We start from the raw sequence: 16290 nt of genomic DNA, 5'->3' as shown, positions 1-16290 counted from the left end.
TTGTAGGGGGAAAAAAAACTTCCCTATGGTAATCCATGCCTGGATTTTTATACAATACTACACCTTATGCAGTAGGTATGGTCGACTTTTCAGCATATTTATCTATTGTGTGGTCGTGTCTTCCCTTTCTCCTAGCTTCACTCGGATGTTGACAACGGGGAGGGGAATGTGAAATATGTTCTCTCGGGAGAGGGAGCCTCTTCAATATTCACCATTGACGAGAACACCGGAGACATTCATGCGACCAAAAGGCTGGATCGGGAGGTTCAGGCCTACTACACACTGAGGGCCCAGGCGGTGGACAGCCTGACCAGCCGGCCAGTTGAACCTGAGTCCGAGTTTGTTGTGAAAGTCCAAGACATCAATGACAACGAACCCAAGTTCCCTGACGGTCCTTACACAGCTGGTGTGTCTGAGATGTCTCCTCTTGGTAAGTTTCTCTCTCTTTGTCTCTCTCACCCTTTTTTATGTAGTCTTTCTCCTTTTTTTGTAAACTGCAGAACTGAAATGAGTTCTTATGGCATTGCAGTCATAGGAACAGGAGCAACAGGACCATTTGGAATGCATAGTTTTGAATACAGTAGCACTGAGTGCAGGTTAAATGTACCTAGAGCAACATTTAGTAGTGCTTTATTAACTTTCATCAGATCATGAAAACTCCAACCACGCAGGGAATGCCGATTCTTTTGAAGTAGCCTGTTTGGCTGCAGCAGCTTATTTGTGCTAATTGATGATCAATGAGGACCAAAATAATATTGTTTTTCCCATGAAGCATCTGTGAAAGTGAGAAGCTTGTGAATCCAGCCAAAAGTACCCCGTAACAATATTACTTTAAAAACACTGTAATGTTGTGTTTTACTTTATAACTTTTACTTTTAAATTGCACCGTAGGACACTGTTTGACTGGAGTTTGAATTTATAATCCTCACCTTGTAGAGAGAGACTGAGACAAACTGCAAAAAAGAGTCTGAACCATGGGGAAAGTAAAACAAAGAACAGGGAAGCCCGGAGTGAACATTGGAGAATTCAAGTTCACAGCAAAGATTATTCAAATCTGATGGGACATTTAACAGAGCACCTCCCAAGGTGCTTCGCAACGGAAACTGCAGCTTAATGTACTTTGCCTGGGGATCTGTGAACCAATCCTGTCGGAACAGGGAGCTTGGATTAAGCTCCCATTTAAAATTCATGTGGCAATCTGCCTTGGAAGGTGTAACAGCTACTATGTGGCAGACAGTGTCACAAAACGTCTGGGATAACTGATATGACAGCTGAAAATACATTCAGGCTCTGATACCTCATAGTCGCAGTGCTCCCTAGACAAAACAGACATTGCCCTTTATTTTACTGTTTCTGTGGGAAAAGGGAGTTGGCAAAAGGAAGAATAGTTTCATGCAAAGTGGGCTTGAAGGTTTTGGTGCACCTGCAACTGACATCTCTCTTCCCACTCCAGAGTGAACGGCCTTGTCTCCACGTAATTGGGTTTGCAATGACTTTTTCCTCTCGCGTAGTTGCAGCACAGTTACACGGCAGCACTGAGATTTCTTGAGGATTACCCAGGCTTGGGTCCGCAAGGGGTACCCAGCTCTGAAGTAAATAAGTAGTGGATTAAGAATGAGAGTTTTTAGACGGATATCCAATGGGCATCAGACAGCAAGAGTGAGCAAGTGAGAAGACAGAGAGAAAAGAGGGGAGGGAGGGAGAGGGACACACCCAGGGGCAGAGACTAACAGAGAGAGCCCTCCAAAAGCAGGACCTCTACAGGCAATGTGCTTAGAGCGTCTTGTCAGAGTCCACCCTGCATTTACACTCTCTAGTTTATTTGTTTTATTTACTTCACAGTAGACCACAAACATGGTTTATGTGGAGTTCTTTTGGTAATTCATCAGCCTGATCTCTGTAAGTATTTGCACATTGTGTGATTTACAGTGTGGTACATTATGGCACATTGGCCAGTCACCTCCCGTACCTTATAGCTCCTTTATGGATGTGTTTAAATCATTAATGGCCAAATACCTGCAGCGAGGCTGATGAATGACCTCAATTAAGGGGAAATCATGAATTTAATTAATTAAAGTAATTAGGCTCTGCGCTGAGACCCTTACGTGCCAAGATCCTCTGGCTGTGAGGACTGCCAAAGACTTTTGTCCTCATCACTCTGCCTGTGTCAAAGAGGTGAGGACTTGAGGACAAGGCCACGGAGCTTCCGAGGGGTCTGGCATGCAAAGGGGCATCTGATCAGGGCAGGCGGTTGACTCATTACAAATGGAAATGGCGCAGTGTCAAATGAAGGCCTCCTTTAGATCCAACCCTGACGTGAATCCCCACCCTCTTCAGTGTGATGAATGCTCCGATCGAGGTGAAATAGCAGTCTTTTCTGAACTCTCTCTCTCTCTCTCTCTCTCTCTCTCCCAATATTAACCACATCTCTCTTGCTCTCAAGCCATAGTATGATTTAAGTTTTCACCATGGTAGCTGCATTGATTTCTATTTCAATGTAAAAAAAAAACCTGAAGACTGTTGTAGTGCCATATGGTCTGAGAGGGACATTAAACACATTTCAATCTTTGCAGGGCCAAAGACTGGCCGAAACGTCGGTTCTATTTAAGGACAGATATCTGTTATTCACTTCATTGCAGTAATTATGAAAGACTGCTGCATCACTCTGAGCAACAATCCTCATCGCTAACACGTTTTTTAACCAAATTAATAAAATCAGGGAAATAAACGTGCTCATTGAGATTTCTGAAAGCTTTGAAAAGGACAAAATACATCTGTGCATGTTTTTATCAATCACTGCATGCACAGAGATTTTATGGAATGGAAAGCTGGATGTCCTCTAGTCCTCTCCTCACTGCTGTCTACCATTCATCGGTGTAGCCTTTGTGGTTGTATGGAATATGTTTCTATAGTGAAAATATGGGAAAGGTCTACTACTACAAAATTTGTCCAGCCTTGGTCATGTGTCTAATCTAATCTAATATCATCTACAGTAATCTAATCATCTCTCTCTCTCTCTCTCTCTCTCTCTCTCTCCCCCCTCTCTCTATCCCTCTTGCTCTCTCTCTCCCTCTCTGTAAGGTATAATAAAATACACTCAGTAAAATAGTTTAAGCAGTTTATACAAGAACATGTTTTTATTTATTTAGTTATGTATTTATTTATTTATTTAGATATATTTATTGACAAAATAATATAAAATTGCTCACGGCAGCAGCAAAAGTTCAGTATTAGTAGACTTGCCTCTGATTTACACAGAAAGGAACACATTTTGGTACTAGTGGGTGTTCTTTCTCTCTTGGTAATTGATATTCCCAGTCGCATTCTTCCCAGTCAGCTCTTGTTTGGATGTGGTTGATGAATACATGCCATGAGGAATTAGTGGAGGCCTATTCATTCTCATTACAGTCTGATGACAATTGCTTACCCCCAAGATGCGGAATTGATTAGAAATTCCCCACCGCCTCCTCAACAATAGTGCATCTCTAAAAAATGCAAATGTCTGATCAGCCTAGAAATGAGAATGGACAGGTGAGTAGAGGCATGCACTCATGAGACCAGTTATTAAGAGAGAACTTTGAGAGTCATTTGAGGGGGGAAAATCATACATTTATTATACATTTTGTATAAAGGTTGCACAACTCTATTTGAAATGAACGTACACCAGAGCTAAGTCTTGTGTGTGTTTGCCAGCTACTTCCCCTTATCTGCTACAAGTCCTGTATACGTAAACTTCTTCCTGGCAAAGGCTTCTTCAATCACACATTCAAAGGCAAAAGTTAGCCTAATAAAGTAGTAGACAATGTGCTCACTCTCTGAAAACGATACCATATTTGGCGTCAAAGCAGTCACAAATACACTGTTGAACTTGCAGTTACCTTCCAAAATTCACCAGGTGTTTCCAATCCTGTGCGTTGCCCCATTTTCCTGTATTGCTTGTATTTGCCTGATGGATACTTTTCTGTGCCTTTCACAAACTTTAGTCTACTGCTCCTATCATTCACCAGCAAGAGTTATCCTTAACTCTCTTATTCTCAAGCAAAACCGCCTGTAATTTTAAAACCTGATTATGTCCCATGGTGTAGCAACCCTGGGTCATGCTAGTTTTACAACCAGAGAAATTATGCCTTAAAGAGTCATGAGCCATTCATAGCTTACATCCACCCATTGATTGAGGTTCTATGGAGTTGGAAGAATGACAATGAATTTCATGCGGTTAGCATCCATAGCCCACTCCCCAAGATCTGTCCAGGGTCACTTACTGTGGAATTGTACCACCTGCCTACACTCTTATTCCACAATAGACAGAATCACCTTGCCATCAATATAACACTTTTCCACCAGTTTCCCCCTAGATAAACTTCAACATTTGCTAGGTTTCACCTTCATCCTTGCCTATTTCAGACATGTCATTCAACTTGTGCATGGAGCCTTTGTTGTCAGTGTTGTCATGTCATCCATATAGGCTCAGATGGGAAGTAGTCGAGTGCCATCCTGCAGTCTTTCACCTCCAACAACCCCTTTTGATGCGCATATAACTACCTCCATTGCCAAGGTGAAAACCAATGGTGATAGGGTAGCCTATCGTACCATGATGCCAACCTCCAAATGCTGCCAGGATGTGGTATACTTATAGGAACGTCACCTATTACCAACCGTCCCGTATTTCCAACCTCTTACGTGTATGTGTCACTTAATATTCATTTCTATACAAACCAAGACGGCGGATTCCGAAAGAAACGCAAGCACCCACACCATAAGTGTATCTAAATTAGCTATGTATCAAAAATTACATTTTACCGTGACTCGAAGAGCTGTAAACAGTGTTGTAAGGCTGCGTACAAATCCGCTTGGAGCTCTAGTGGAATTTTGATTTGCGATGAGAATTCTCGGTCTAACCGTTCATGTGCCGTGAGAAAGGGTGGAAATAGGCACCCACCAGCCCAGCACTAAACTCAGAGCGTGGTAAACAAAATCGTATATTTTAGGTAGTAAAAGCCCCGGTAAGAACCAAACTAGATTTTATTCAAATCTACACACCTATGGCTACTAAAAAATGTACGGTTCATTTATCAAATGTTATTTTGAAGTATTAAAACACATCGTTTCTTAACTAATTAACTGACAAAAGAGCATTGAAAAAGGGTTTTAGATTGGCTACAATGTACAGTATGAGTCGCTTGATTTGATTGATTAACATCCTGTCAGTACACTAAAATACTCACTCCTTACACAAAATTCTTCACATTCACATTCTTTCTCAGAGAAGCTAGAGTTTAGTTGTTGGTTGCTTGCCACTGGTATAACCTGTGGGTGTGTTCGTACAGTCTTTTTAGAGAATCAAATAGTTGAAATTGTGAGTGGGAGTGAAGTTAAAATGATTTCGCTGGGTTTGAAGGCTTGATTTAATTTGTGCATTTGCTTAAATGACACTGTTAAAGTCTTTCAAAGAGGAAGTTTCACTTATTTTTATGTGATACACTTAACTCTAATCAAACTAAAAGCATTCATATTATAGCAGTCAGCAAAAGATTTATGATGAAAGGTTTACCTGTCCATCAGTTTAATGCTTTTCTATTCTTTGCAATGTGTTTTGTCAGAACCTGTGTGAAGCTTATGTTCTTGTGCATGTTCTTAAAACAAATACATTTAATAATGATGGGCAATGCTGCATGTGCTCAGATGAGCTGAGATCATTTTACAGTCATTTACAGTTTTATCCAGTTATCATAATACTGGTTGGACTTTTTACAGTTGGACAAACATACGATTGTGCTCAGCTTGTGTCTGTCCTTGTTTGTACTGTTCAATTGATTTATAATCACCCATAAATGGTCCATAGAGAGATTTATGCTCAATTCCACAGTACTTTTGATGACCTTACTTATTGTGCTTTACGACTTAAATTCACGATTTCTATCATCTCATGTTATGACCAATTCATTTGGTAAAAAGCCTGTAAAAATGGTAGTGGAAAGCTTGAGTTTATATTAGATTGCAACAGGGGGTAGTTGTAAAATTAAATGTAACCAATTTGTAAGATGACAGTCCCTTTTATGTGAAACAGTAGCCGTTGTATCACAGCTAGAGTTGGATGGTGTGGATATTAAAGTGAAATATGTAAACATTTAGCTCATCGGCCTGTGTCACACTTGGAAACATAGCACCCAGGGAAGCAAATGCAGCCCAAGGTTATGTTTCTGTCTTTGGTGATCTCTAACTGCCTCTTTTAAAGTGGAATCCTACTTGCACTGATGGTTAAATTATGAAGTAATGGCTGCCAGTTTAGTGTAGGCCTACCATTTAAGACCATTACTAACCAGTTTCTTTGTAATTGATTCTTTATGTGCATGTGATCAAATGTTTGCCCTTATTCTTTGTGCTGTAACAGAAACTCACATGGCGTGTCCTGCCCATACAGGTACCCAGGTGGTCCAGGTGACAGCCACGGATGCAGATGACCCCACATATGGGAACAGTGCCAGGGTCATCTACAGCATTATCGAGGGCCAGCCATACTTCTCAGTGGAGCCAAAGACAGGTAATGCCAACTCCCACTGACTGCATCTGCCTATTATGATTGAATGGTCATGGTTATGAGTTTAGTAGGCAATAGAGTTGTAGGACTGGAAAATACTGAAACCTGCATAAAATCCTCAAGATTTACCCAAGCGTCTGGCCTAATAGTATCTTATCAGCAGACCATGCTCTTATCTTTGGACACAGAAAGGGTCATTGTGAGTCTAGCCTCCCATACCTAAAGGCCCATACCAAGGCCCTGGCCTCAGCTTAACTAATTACAGTCTTTATAACATCTTTCATACCAGCTGACCAATCACAGACCAGTTGGGTAGGAGGGCATTGTGACTGGTCTAGGGCATATGTACTGTAGATGGATTAGAGGATACAAATATCCATCTAGGGAGATTCAGGCTCTTGCTTTTTGCCTCCTTTCTTTCCTGAGGCCCTCTGCTCTTTGGTCTCTTTCTTTCTTTTTTTATTTATTTATTTCTCTCTCTTATTTGGATTTTGTTTTGATTCCTTTACATTTTATGCACTGTTGATTTGTCTGATTGATTTGGCATTTAACTTGGGAAGTTTACTTTGTCCATCTGACATCTAACTTGTATTTGTACTTGCCTACTTGATTTGACCTTGCACCTTGTTTAATTGGTATTGGTTATATTTCAGTTTATGCTTTACTACCAGTAAAATACTAATGAATTGTTGATTAGATCACCATTATATCTCCTTGAGTGCCAGGACATTATTTGGCCACTACCTGATAAACTACTTGGTGATATTGGAGGTCAATTTATTAATTTAATGGAGTCAGATTAATGGTAGTTTCATCACAATGTTTACCACTGTAGCATCATTCTGTTCCATAACGTTCAAGATGTGCTTAACCTTTCCAGCCAAAATGTTTCTCATCTCAGGACACTTAGGGCCGCCTTAAAGTGTAAACGTGCCCAGACCCTTTTTTCCTCTATTATTTTATCAAGTTTAGTTTTCTGCCATTTTCAGTGTAAAATGTTCTTTGAAATCACCCTCAAATAATGAAGGTGTATACATCCATCGCCAGCTAGGCCAGGTAGTCAGAGTAAGTGTGAAAATGTGAGAAAACAAGTCCAAGGAAAGTAAAGGTCATGTGCTGTCCCTCACATGCAGAGTGCTGTTTCTCCTGTCTTATTGAAGTGCGATGGCTCAACCTTGGCTGCCAGGGTTGAGTAATAGTATGAGATCAAGCATGCTCATTGCACAGTCTGGGTGCATTATAGATGCTTGGAGCATGTGCAACATGCCTCTCTGAATGAATAGCTGCTGGGGGTATTTCAGATAACATAACAAACTCTAAACCTCAGTTATCTTTTCAGAATCATATCGAGACTGTTTTGTGTACATTACAAGTGATGGTATGTCATTTGTGTTACGGAGCAACTTGTCACCCTTACATATACACTGTCATAGGCAGTCTTCCTGTGATGCTGTGGAACACCATGGCTGTGTAGGTACCACAGTGTGCTGTTTGTGCTGTTGTTGAATATATGAAATAGAAATATGGACACTGATCAGAGCTATCTGTTATCTTCAGTGGATTGGGCTTAAATGGGTGACTTTTACTATTCTTCAGCAAGCGATATAGCAATTTATCAGCTAAGATCACGTTCAGTGCCCTCACTTCAAGTACCTTTTCCAGTAGTTCTGTGCCAAAATAAAGGTTTTGTGTGTCAAAGACGAAGGCCAAATGTTTCCACTAAAGCATGCACAACACTGTTTTTTAACCCCATTCCCAGGAACAGATCCATGGTGAAGGTTTGCCAGCTAATATATTCGTCTTTCTAGAAACCAATCTGCTCACTGTCACATTAGTGACTTTACATTTTGACAAGAGTACAGTCCGACAAGGGCTCAGTGTGGTGTCTCAGGGAATCTGCATTACCATGGCTAGATTCAGCACACACGTTTCCGTTTCACAGCAAATCTCATATGCAAAAACACAATTAAAATGCATATGAATCAATATTGAACATTTCAATATTTCAACGTGTGTGCTGAACATTTCAATATTGAGACATGTTAACAAGAAACAAATTATGTTCCTGTAGACCACCCAACAACATTTCCATACATTAAGATGTGGCTCCATAGCACAATATATTGAGCTTAATCTAAGCAGTCAAAACAATGAAGTACAGCATAAAAAGATCAGAGAGTATTCATCAAAATGCATGTTTATGGACTGCCTGAAATCAATATGGATAGTTCTGGCTGATAAACTCACAGTCCATCAAAGCATATGTATAGCCAGACCAGGGCGAGCTAGTTTTCAAAGAAGTGATTTGCTTTGAATAGAGTTTAAAAAAGTAATTGCCGAAGTTTTTGCCAAGAAAGTCTGCTCATGTGAAGATATACCTGGCACAAAAGTAGAGGTCTAGAGGTATTATATAATATTCAATTGCATTTGATTGAGAGATGTTTAACTTGTGTGGGGTCCAAATTGACTTCTTAGAGTAGTAATTTGCCACGAGAGGAGCTTTAGGCAGTAATGTGGTTTGATGGCTGGCATGGTCCTCTTCTGAGTAAGCCCTCCACATACTGTAATGCAATTAACAGTCCTACTTGACTTTATGATTCATGGAAGAAACAGCATGTGTTTGAACATTGCATGTGACTGTGATCTCTTTATCCTATTTCATTCTAATAATGGCTACCCTTTGGCTGTCTCAACTGCTTGATGCTTCAAACCCCATATTAAGCTCACCTTGTTGAATGATGGTGAACAGGCCATAGAGAAACCAAAGTTAAGTAAGACCGTAAATTAAAATAAATATGGCTTTATTATTATTATGCACCCCTCATATTTAGATTAGTCCCACAAAAGTACTCTATATATATATTTATATTACATGTTAATGTTGATAACAAATTAGTGGACTCTGAAGTGAAAACGGGAATGGTCCCCTTGGTGTCTTTGACATAGTGCCAAGTCTAGGTAGCTTGACCTAATGCCCAGACTGGTGCAGCTCTAAAGTGATTAAGTGGATGAGGTATAGTGGAAAGGGACTTGGGCAGGGGAGGGGGCTTGTGACCCAGAGGTTGAAGTTGTGTGTCTCTGGCTCTCTTTGCTTCAGCAAGTCTCTTTTCCAAAGTCCTTAATCCCAAATTGAATCCTCAAGGTGTCCTTGGGAAAAATGCTTAATCCTGGGAAGCTTCACTTCACTAACTGGCCAACGGTATGAATTTATTAGAGAACCCAGGGGACAGTTACTCCTGTTGAATGTGCCTGTTTAGCAAATTATGTTAGCAGTCGAAAAACTAGGAGCAGAGACTCACTCAAGAGTTCTCTTTCCATACAGAAAGCCGTAACAAAGCAAGAATATTCAGAATCCAAACATACATACACACACAATTATAGCATTTCTCCTCCACTTAGAGAAGGACAAGGATCGCACATCATGTGCTTTGGCAAGGTTGATTTAGATCAACCTCTCATTTCTTAATGATGGCGTAAAGTGAAGAGGCCATGGAGGCCTCAAGTAAAAGTCATTATGCCTGAACATGAAGGTAAAGAGGAGCATTTAAATTTGGACACACCTGATGCTTTTCATATTGAGGGTGTTTAATGATTCACCTTTATCTCTGGGGCTCCTCTCGTCAAAAAGAAAGCTGTTTTGAATTCAGTGTGAGTACAGAGAGAAAGGCAAAGACCCGGCCCTACTGATATCCGGTTATATAGTTTGAGTATCTATTTTCCAATGTCACTATTATTAAAATATAGGTCTAGTCTCTTGGCATCCAGCCTCCACAGTTTTTATTAAAGATATGGTTTATACTGAACAAGGCCACTGTCATTCTGATGACACTGTGCATGTCTTCAGTGAGGCATCATGACAAAGTATGTTTCTTTCACGTCTTTTAGAATTCTTTTAATGTATGTATTGACTGAGTCAAAGTGATCTTGTCTGACTTGTCACAACTGACATGAAAGTGTACTTTCAGATGATAATGTGTAAACTTCAATAAAGGGTTTTATATATTTTATAATAAGGGCAGTTAAATATGCCTATGTACAGTACATTGTATTTTATAATTGAGGCAGGCAGAAATAATATTTTCATATATTGTATTATCTTATTATTTATATATTTTCTATGGTTTACTGGGATTTTGTATATTAATTGACATATTATTTTTGGGTTCTCCCATGTTTCGATTTAACTAGGAGGCTATTTATTGACTCGGTGCCTGACAGATGGTGTTTGTCAGAAAAATTGGATTTCCTCCACAACCCCACTGATACGCATGCACTGATAAATACATACTCTCCAGGACATGTTCAGGTCCTCTCACATACAGCAAAGGTAAATTCCCAGTTGAACTGAGCACGGATTTCCCAGTTTGAGGCCTTGGCATTTCAATAACTGGATAAAGTATACGTAAGCAGACTGCCTAGGGGCACGGGCAAAGTGCAGCTCTCATGTTTGAGATGTCCTGCTTCCCACAAGTAGCCTTACCCAGCTGCCCACATACACATACACACACACACACGGAGACCCCTAGGCTGCTCTCAAACACATCCCATCTCCTTTGCTTCCCCTCTCTCAGCCAAATGTCAAGGATGGTGTGCTTCCTCCAGAGAAATCCCTCTCACCCTCTCCCCCCTTCTCTCCAGTCGGCCACCGTTGGCAAGGAGGAGACAGGCAGATAAATGCATGTTGGCTGCGCTGTGTTTGGCTGTGCGCCGAAGGCGAAGTGTGATGGCATGACATGGGTGCCTGTACTGCAATGCCGATGCTGGGATTTTTAATCATTGAGACCCCCCTCCCCACTTCCTTGAATGACACCGGTGCACACAAGATGCAGAGATAATACAGAGGGGAGAGAGAGAGAGAGAGAGAGAGAGGGAGAGAGAGAGAGAGAGAGAGAGAGAGAGAGAGAGAGAGAGAGAGAGAGAGAGAGAGAGAGAGAGAGAGAGAGAGAGAGAAAGATAGAGAGAGGATTATGCATTGAGGAATTGAGGAATATACAGGAAGGACAGGAAGAAAATGAAATGAGAAGCCCGAAGCAGCGGTATGTAGAGAGGTTATGAACAGGATAGACAGAGAGGGAAAGAGAGAAAGACAGTGGACAGCAGGGCATGGTGTCTCCTCACGAAAAAAAAAAGAAAAGAAAAAGTCATGGCAGGGGATTAGCAGTATCGTACTGTGAGAAATATGAGCTTTGTCAGGTGGAGGGTAGACAAAGAAAGAAGGAGAGAGAGGGAGGCTGAAAGGGAATACAATACACTGGTAAAAGAATTCATATGACTATTAAACCTGCACTCTTCAGAAACTGTGCACTGATACTGAATAAAGACGATATATGAGAGGCATATTGGCTTAATAGGGTCATTTACTTTATGTTTCCACTTGCATATGCTCTTCACTTTGAAAATGTACTGCGCCCTTAGCGCCATCAGAATTCTGGTCTGGCCGCTAATTTAAAGATTTGAAACTATTTTTTTTTATTTAAGCGTAGCTAGCCTATGTCTATCTGATCTTAAAATAAACTGTTTGTAATTTTAACACACTGAAATCACAAAAATGAATATCAAGATCAAGCATGTGTCTAGCAACATCATTACAGCAATCAGGACAAGTTCACATTAGTCTTCTTCCCTAGTAAACCTGCAGGTCTTTAAAGTGGTGTAGTCTACGTGATATGCAGGACTACACAGTATACCCACTTAAAAAGCATCACTATCTCAGTATACCCACTTAAAATAGGCAAGGATACGTATTAACATTTGGGGTTGATCACAGTATACCCACTACAGCTAACTACTCACAGTTTATCCACTACAGCTAACTACTACATCACAGTATATCGACTACCTACTACTACTTTTCCTATGTGCTATATCTCAGTCTCTTTCTAGTCCTGTATAAATCTTTGCAAAAGGTACAGTATCAAGGTCATCTGAGATATCATTCTGAATCTGTCCCACTTTTGCACTTGCACCATGACCATTTGATCAGTGATGAGGGCACCCTTCCTGAAGCGCAAGGGACACAGGGCTTGCAGGTCTCACCTGAAGGAAAACCTTGGGTTCACATCAGTGGGCAGTAATTGGCAAGAGGGGTTGTATTGCTGTAGAGGGGGCCGGTGGGCTTGAGTTCAAGGAATTTAGGTATAGATTAATAGATATTTGCCTTGATTTCAAATGAACACGTGAAGAGCTTTTTTAATTAAAAAGTAACCATGGAGTTTGCATTAGGCTTGCCATGTGTAAGAGAGACAGGCCATGTGCACATAACAAAGATCTTACGGCAAATGTAGAAAAAAGCTTTCCTAAATCTAAAAATAGTGTATTATTATTATAGTGAAAAGATGGAATGTGTGTGAACCAGAGGGAGAGAGGGGTATATGTGTCTATCAATACTTAATTTTGTATTGTTGTCAAAGACTTAACAGGATTTTTAAAAAGTCATTTCTAATGAAGTGAAATGCCAAGATATTTTTAGTATGTCATTACATCAATATGTTGGCCTTTCAAATGGTGCATTGCAAAAGCATTTTGCAGTTTATTTTTGTTTGTCATTTCTTACTTTCGCTACCTTTGGTTCTCTGGTCATGATGTTTGCTGTGCCCTACAGCATCTGTCTGGCCATTTTGGTGATTTCTCACTGTGAGGTAATGAACTAAAACTGATTTGTGTGAAATTTTGTAGTAGCCTTAAACATGAAATCAAGATCATACACTAACAATGGTTTAATCACATATTGACCAATGCATAATGCAGATGAAAGCATGTCTATTTTGACAGTGAGAAACGAGAAGGAAAATAGCGAAGAGAGGATGTCATAGATTTTATTAAAGAGTAATGTGTGTGCGCTTTCTTACATGCATAGTAATCTCCCACTTTCAATGAGATTTTACATTAAATACTTTGCAAATAAATTGCATAAATATTTGAAACTCATTAACTTTGAATCCAATGATAATTGCTTGAAGGGGTATTAGAATGATGTTTTGCATTAAAGCCTTTCAGTAATTTTATGGGATTATTCCGATTTTCATCTTCAGTGAATTGAAGATAAAGTTATGATTTCATTTTATTAGAGTAGATATTCTTTCACAAGCAATTTTGTCCAAGGGCCTGTTGTAATTACTTTATGTACCAGCTGCCTGATATATGTGTGTGATTCGGAGAGTGGTCTTCTGTAATAAAAGGCATTTTTCTACAAGAAAGTTAGTGGAGCAGGTATTAAAAAACTATTTTTATGTGCAAAGAAACTTGTATTGAGATATGATTGAGGAACTCATTTTTGAGTTATCAAAGGTCTATATTAATACCAATCCATTGTTTTATAACATTTCCTCAGTGGAATTCCTCAGTGGAATTTCTATTTCATGAAATCAGTTCACAATATGCCAAATAAGACTTACCATTTATGCTTAATCTTAGGAATGTTTTAGGGAAACACATATGTATGGATCTAGTAACCTTTCCCTGAAAAATCTCTGCTCTACAGGCATTGTGAGGACAGCCCTTCCCAACATGGACCGTGAGTCCCGGGACCAGTATCTGTTAGTGATCCAGGCTAAAGACATGGTTGGTCAGATGGGAGGCCTGTCAGGAACCACCTCTGTGACGGTCCTGCTGACAGATGTGAATGACAACCCACCGCGCTTCTCACGCAGTAAGGCACCCTTTGTGTTGTTTGTTTGAGTGTTACATTATACAGTCTTTGCAGATTTTAATTAGCATCCCATCAATTTGACGACAAAATCAAATGTGAATGTACTCACAGGAGAGAGTGTAAAAATTAATGAGGTGCATTGTAAATATTGTAAGATGAAAGTGACGGGATATTTCTCTCTGCAGTGCTTCCAACATGTAAATGCATGAAAGCACATTGGTTTTGAACACAACAGTGTCCCAAGCTGCTCTTATTTGCCACATCCCTCTGATCATCTCTCTTACATTTGCTTATGGTAGGACTTGTTGGACATTCTCATTTATTATCAAACCTTCCCAAATACATCAAATATGAAGAGCCCAAAAAGCTCTACTCTTCTCCTATGTCTCCCACACACACACACACACACACACACACACACCACCACCTTAATCATCAGCCTATTTCACGGCTTTGCTAATGGGTTTCAGGCGAGGCTCAGGGATTCAGGAGGGCGAAGGTGCCTAGTGTGATAATCCCAGCCTCCTGTAATCGTTTTCGCCGCTGATAGTCTGGCGACCAGCAGCTCTGTTTCTGTAATGCTGCCCATCGGACTGTTAGGAAGTTGGCTTACTTTCGCTGAGCCTAAGAAAGGAAGGGAGTGGAATCCAGAGGGGGTTTGGAAGGGCGGGGAGACGCACCAAACTTTAGCTTTCTACAACAGGTGAGCAGTCAACACTGCTGCTGACTCCCTGTCTATAGCTTTGCCATGAGACTGAGACTGTGCAGCCACATGATGAAGTAATATACTCTTTTTGATCCCGTGAGGGAAATTTGGTCTCTGCATTTATCCCAATCTGTGAATTACTGAAACATACTCAACACACAGTGAGGTGAAGCACACACTAATCCCGACGCAGTGAGCTGCCTGCTATAGAGGCGCTCGGGGGGCAGTGAGGGGTTAGGTGCCTTGCTCAAGGGCACTTCAGCCGTTACTACTGGTCAGGGTTCGAACCGGCAACCCTCCGGTTACAAATCCGAAGCCCTAACCAGTAGGCCACGGCCACCTAATTAAGATGTGCCAAATCATCAGAACGTTATGAAAGCATCATGAGTTTAGGTTTACTGTAGGTTTAGAGACATGTGGGGACATCTGGGGACAAAGGCGTGTGAATTTGAAGGGGCTCGGAAAACAGATGCATTGAAGACACAAGGAATGTATTAAAGATACAACAATAACCTCAAGCAACAATTCTGCAGTTTTATCCTTTCATACTTCATCAAGGTCTTGAATTCTTCTTAATACTATATTTGCACAGATTCACTTTAAAGCTCCCCAAAACTCCACACCTCTGCAATATGAGACCTGTGTTTTAATCCACCTATTTAGTTCTGAAATGTGTTAAAATACTTTCTTCAACAGCTACCGTGACATTTTCTGTGAATTATCACCTATGGGTAATAATAGCCCTATGGGTACTACTTGCATCTTAGGCAAGAAGTAGCATATTGAATAAGTACACTCAGCCACTCCTCATCTTTGCAGAGTCTTATCAGTACACTGTGTTGGAATCTCTGCCTGTGGCTTCCGTGGTGGCCAAGTTGAGGGCAGCAGATGATGATGAGGGCTCCAATGCTGAAATGGACTACCGCATCGTGGATGGAGACGGCCCCAGCATGTTCAACATCACCACAGACGAAGAGACTCAGGAGGGAGTTATCATTTTGCAAAAGGTAGATTGTCAAGAATTAATTATTTCACCATGACTATTATATTCATTCATCTATGAATTAAGATTCAATGAATCTAAAGTTCTTTTTTTTTATTTGAGAGGGTTCATTTAGAGAAGAGTAAAAGTAATGGTAACAGCTGGTTTTCAAGGACAGATTATATTAGGGGCGAATATGATGCATGTTTCTGTAGTCCCTAGTTTGACACACTGACATACTATGTATCAGATGATGGAAAAAATAATACAGCGAAGCAGCTCTTTGAGGGAGGGAGGAAGAGCATGTATCGCTGAGCTTACAACTAATCGGGTTATGCTTGTAGTAGAGCTCAGCCAGTGTTGTCAAAGAGGGCCAAGGTTGCTGTTAAATTGACAACAGCCAGTAGAGAACATGG

At 40.5% G+C, this 16290-nt stretch overlaps 1 protein-coding gene across 1 annotated transcript in view; it reads left to right on the top strand.

Moving 5' to 3' along the window:
- LOC143131659 (cadherin-7-like) overlaps window positions 1-16290 on the top strand; it is a 58330-nt gene that overhangs the window by 17676 nt on the left and 24364 nt on the right. Inside the window, exons 2-4 of the mRNA XM_076291281.1 lie at window positions 136-430; window positions 14019-14186; window positions 15712-15899. Coding sequence (XP_076147396.1) covers window positions 418-430; window positions 14019-14186; window positions 15712-15899 — 369 coding nt within the window. The 5' untranslated portion in view covers window positions 136-417. The remainder of the gene's footprint in view (window positions 1-135; window positions 431-14018; window positions 14187-15711; window positions 15900-16290) is intronic.

The sequence above is a fragment of the Alosa pseudoharengus genome, unplaced genomic scaffold (genome assembly GCF_046254945.1).
Source record: "Alosa pseudoharengus isolate Yale_2024_CS ecotype anadromous, Long Island Sound unplaced genomic scaffold, YU_APseudo_1.1 YU_APseudo_1.1_scf_18, whole genome shotgun sequence".
Taxonomy (NCBI): Eukaryota; Metazoa; Chordata; class Actinopteri; order Clupeiformes; family Clupeidae; genus Alosa; species Alosa pseudoharengus.
Note: the sequence above shows the minus strand (reverse complement) of the source record. Positions and strands in the feature narration are given on the sequence as shown.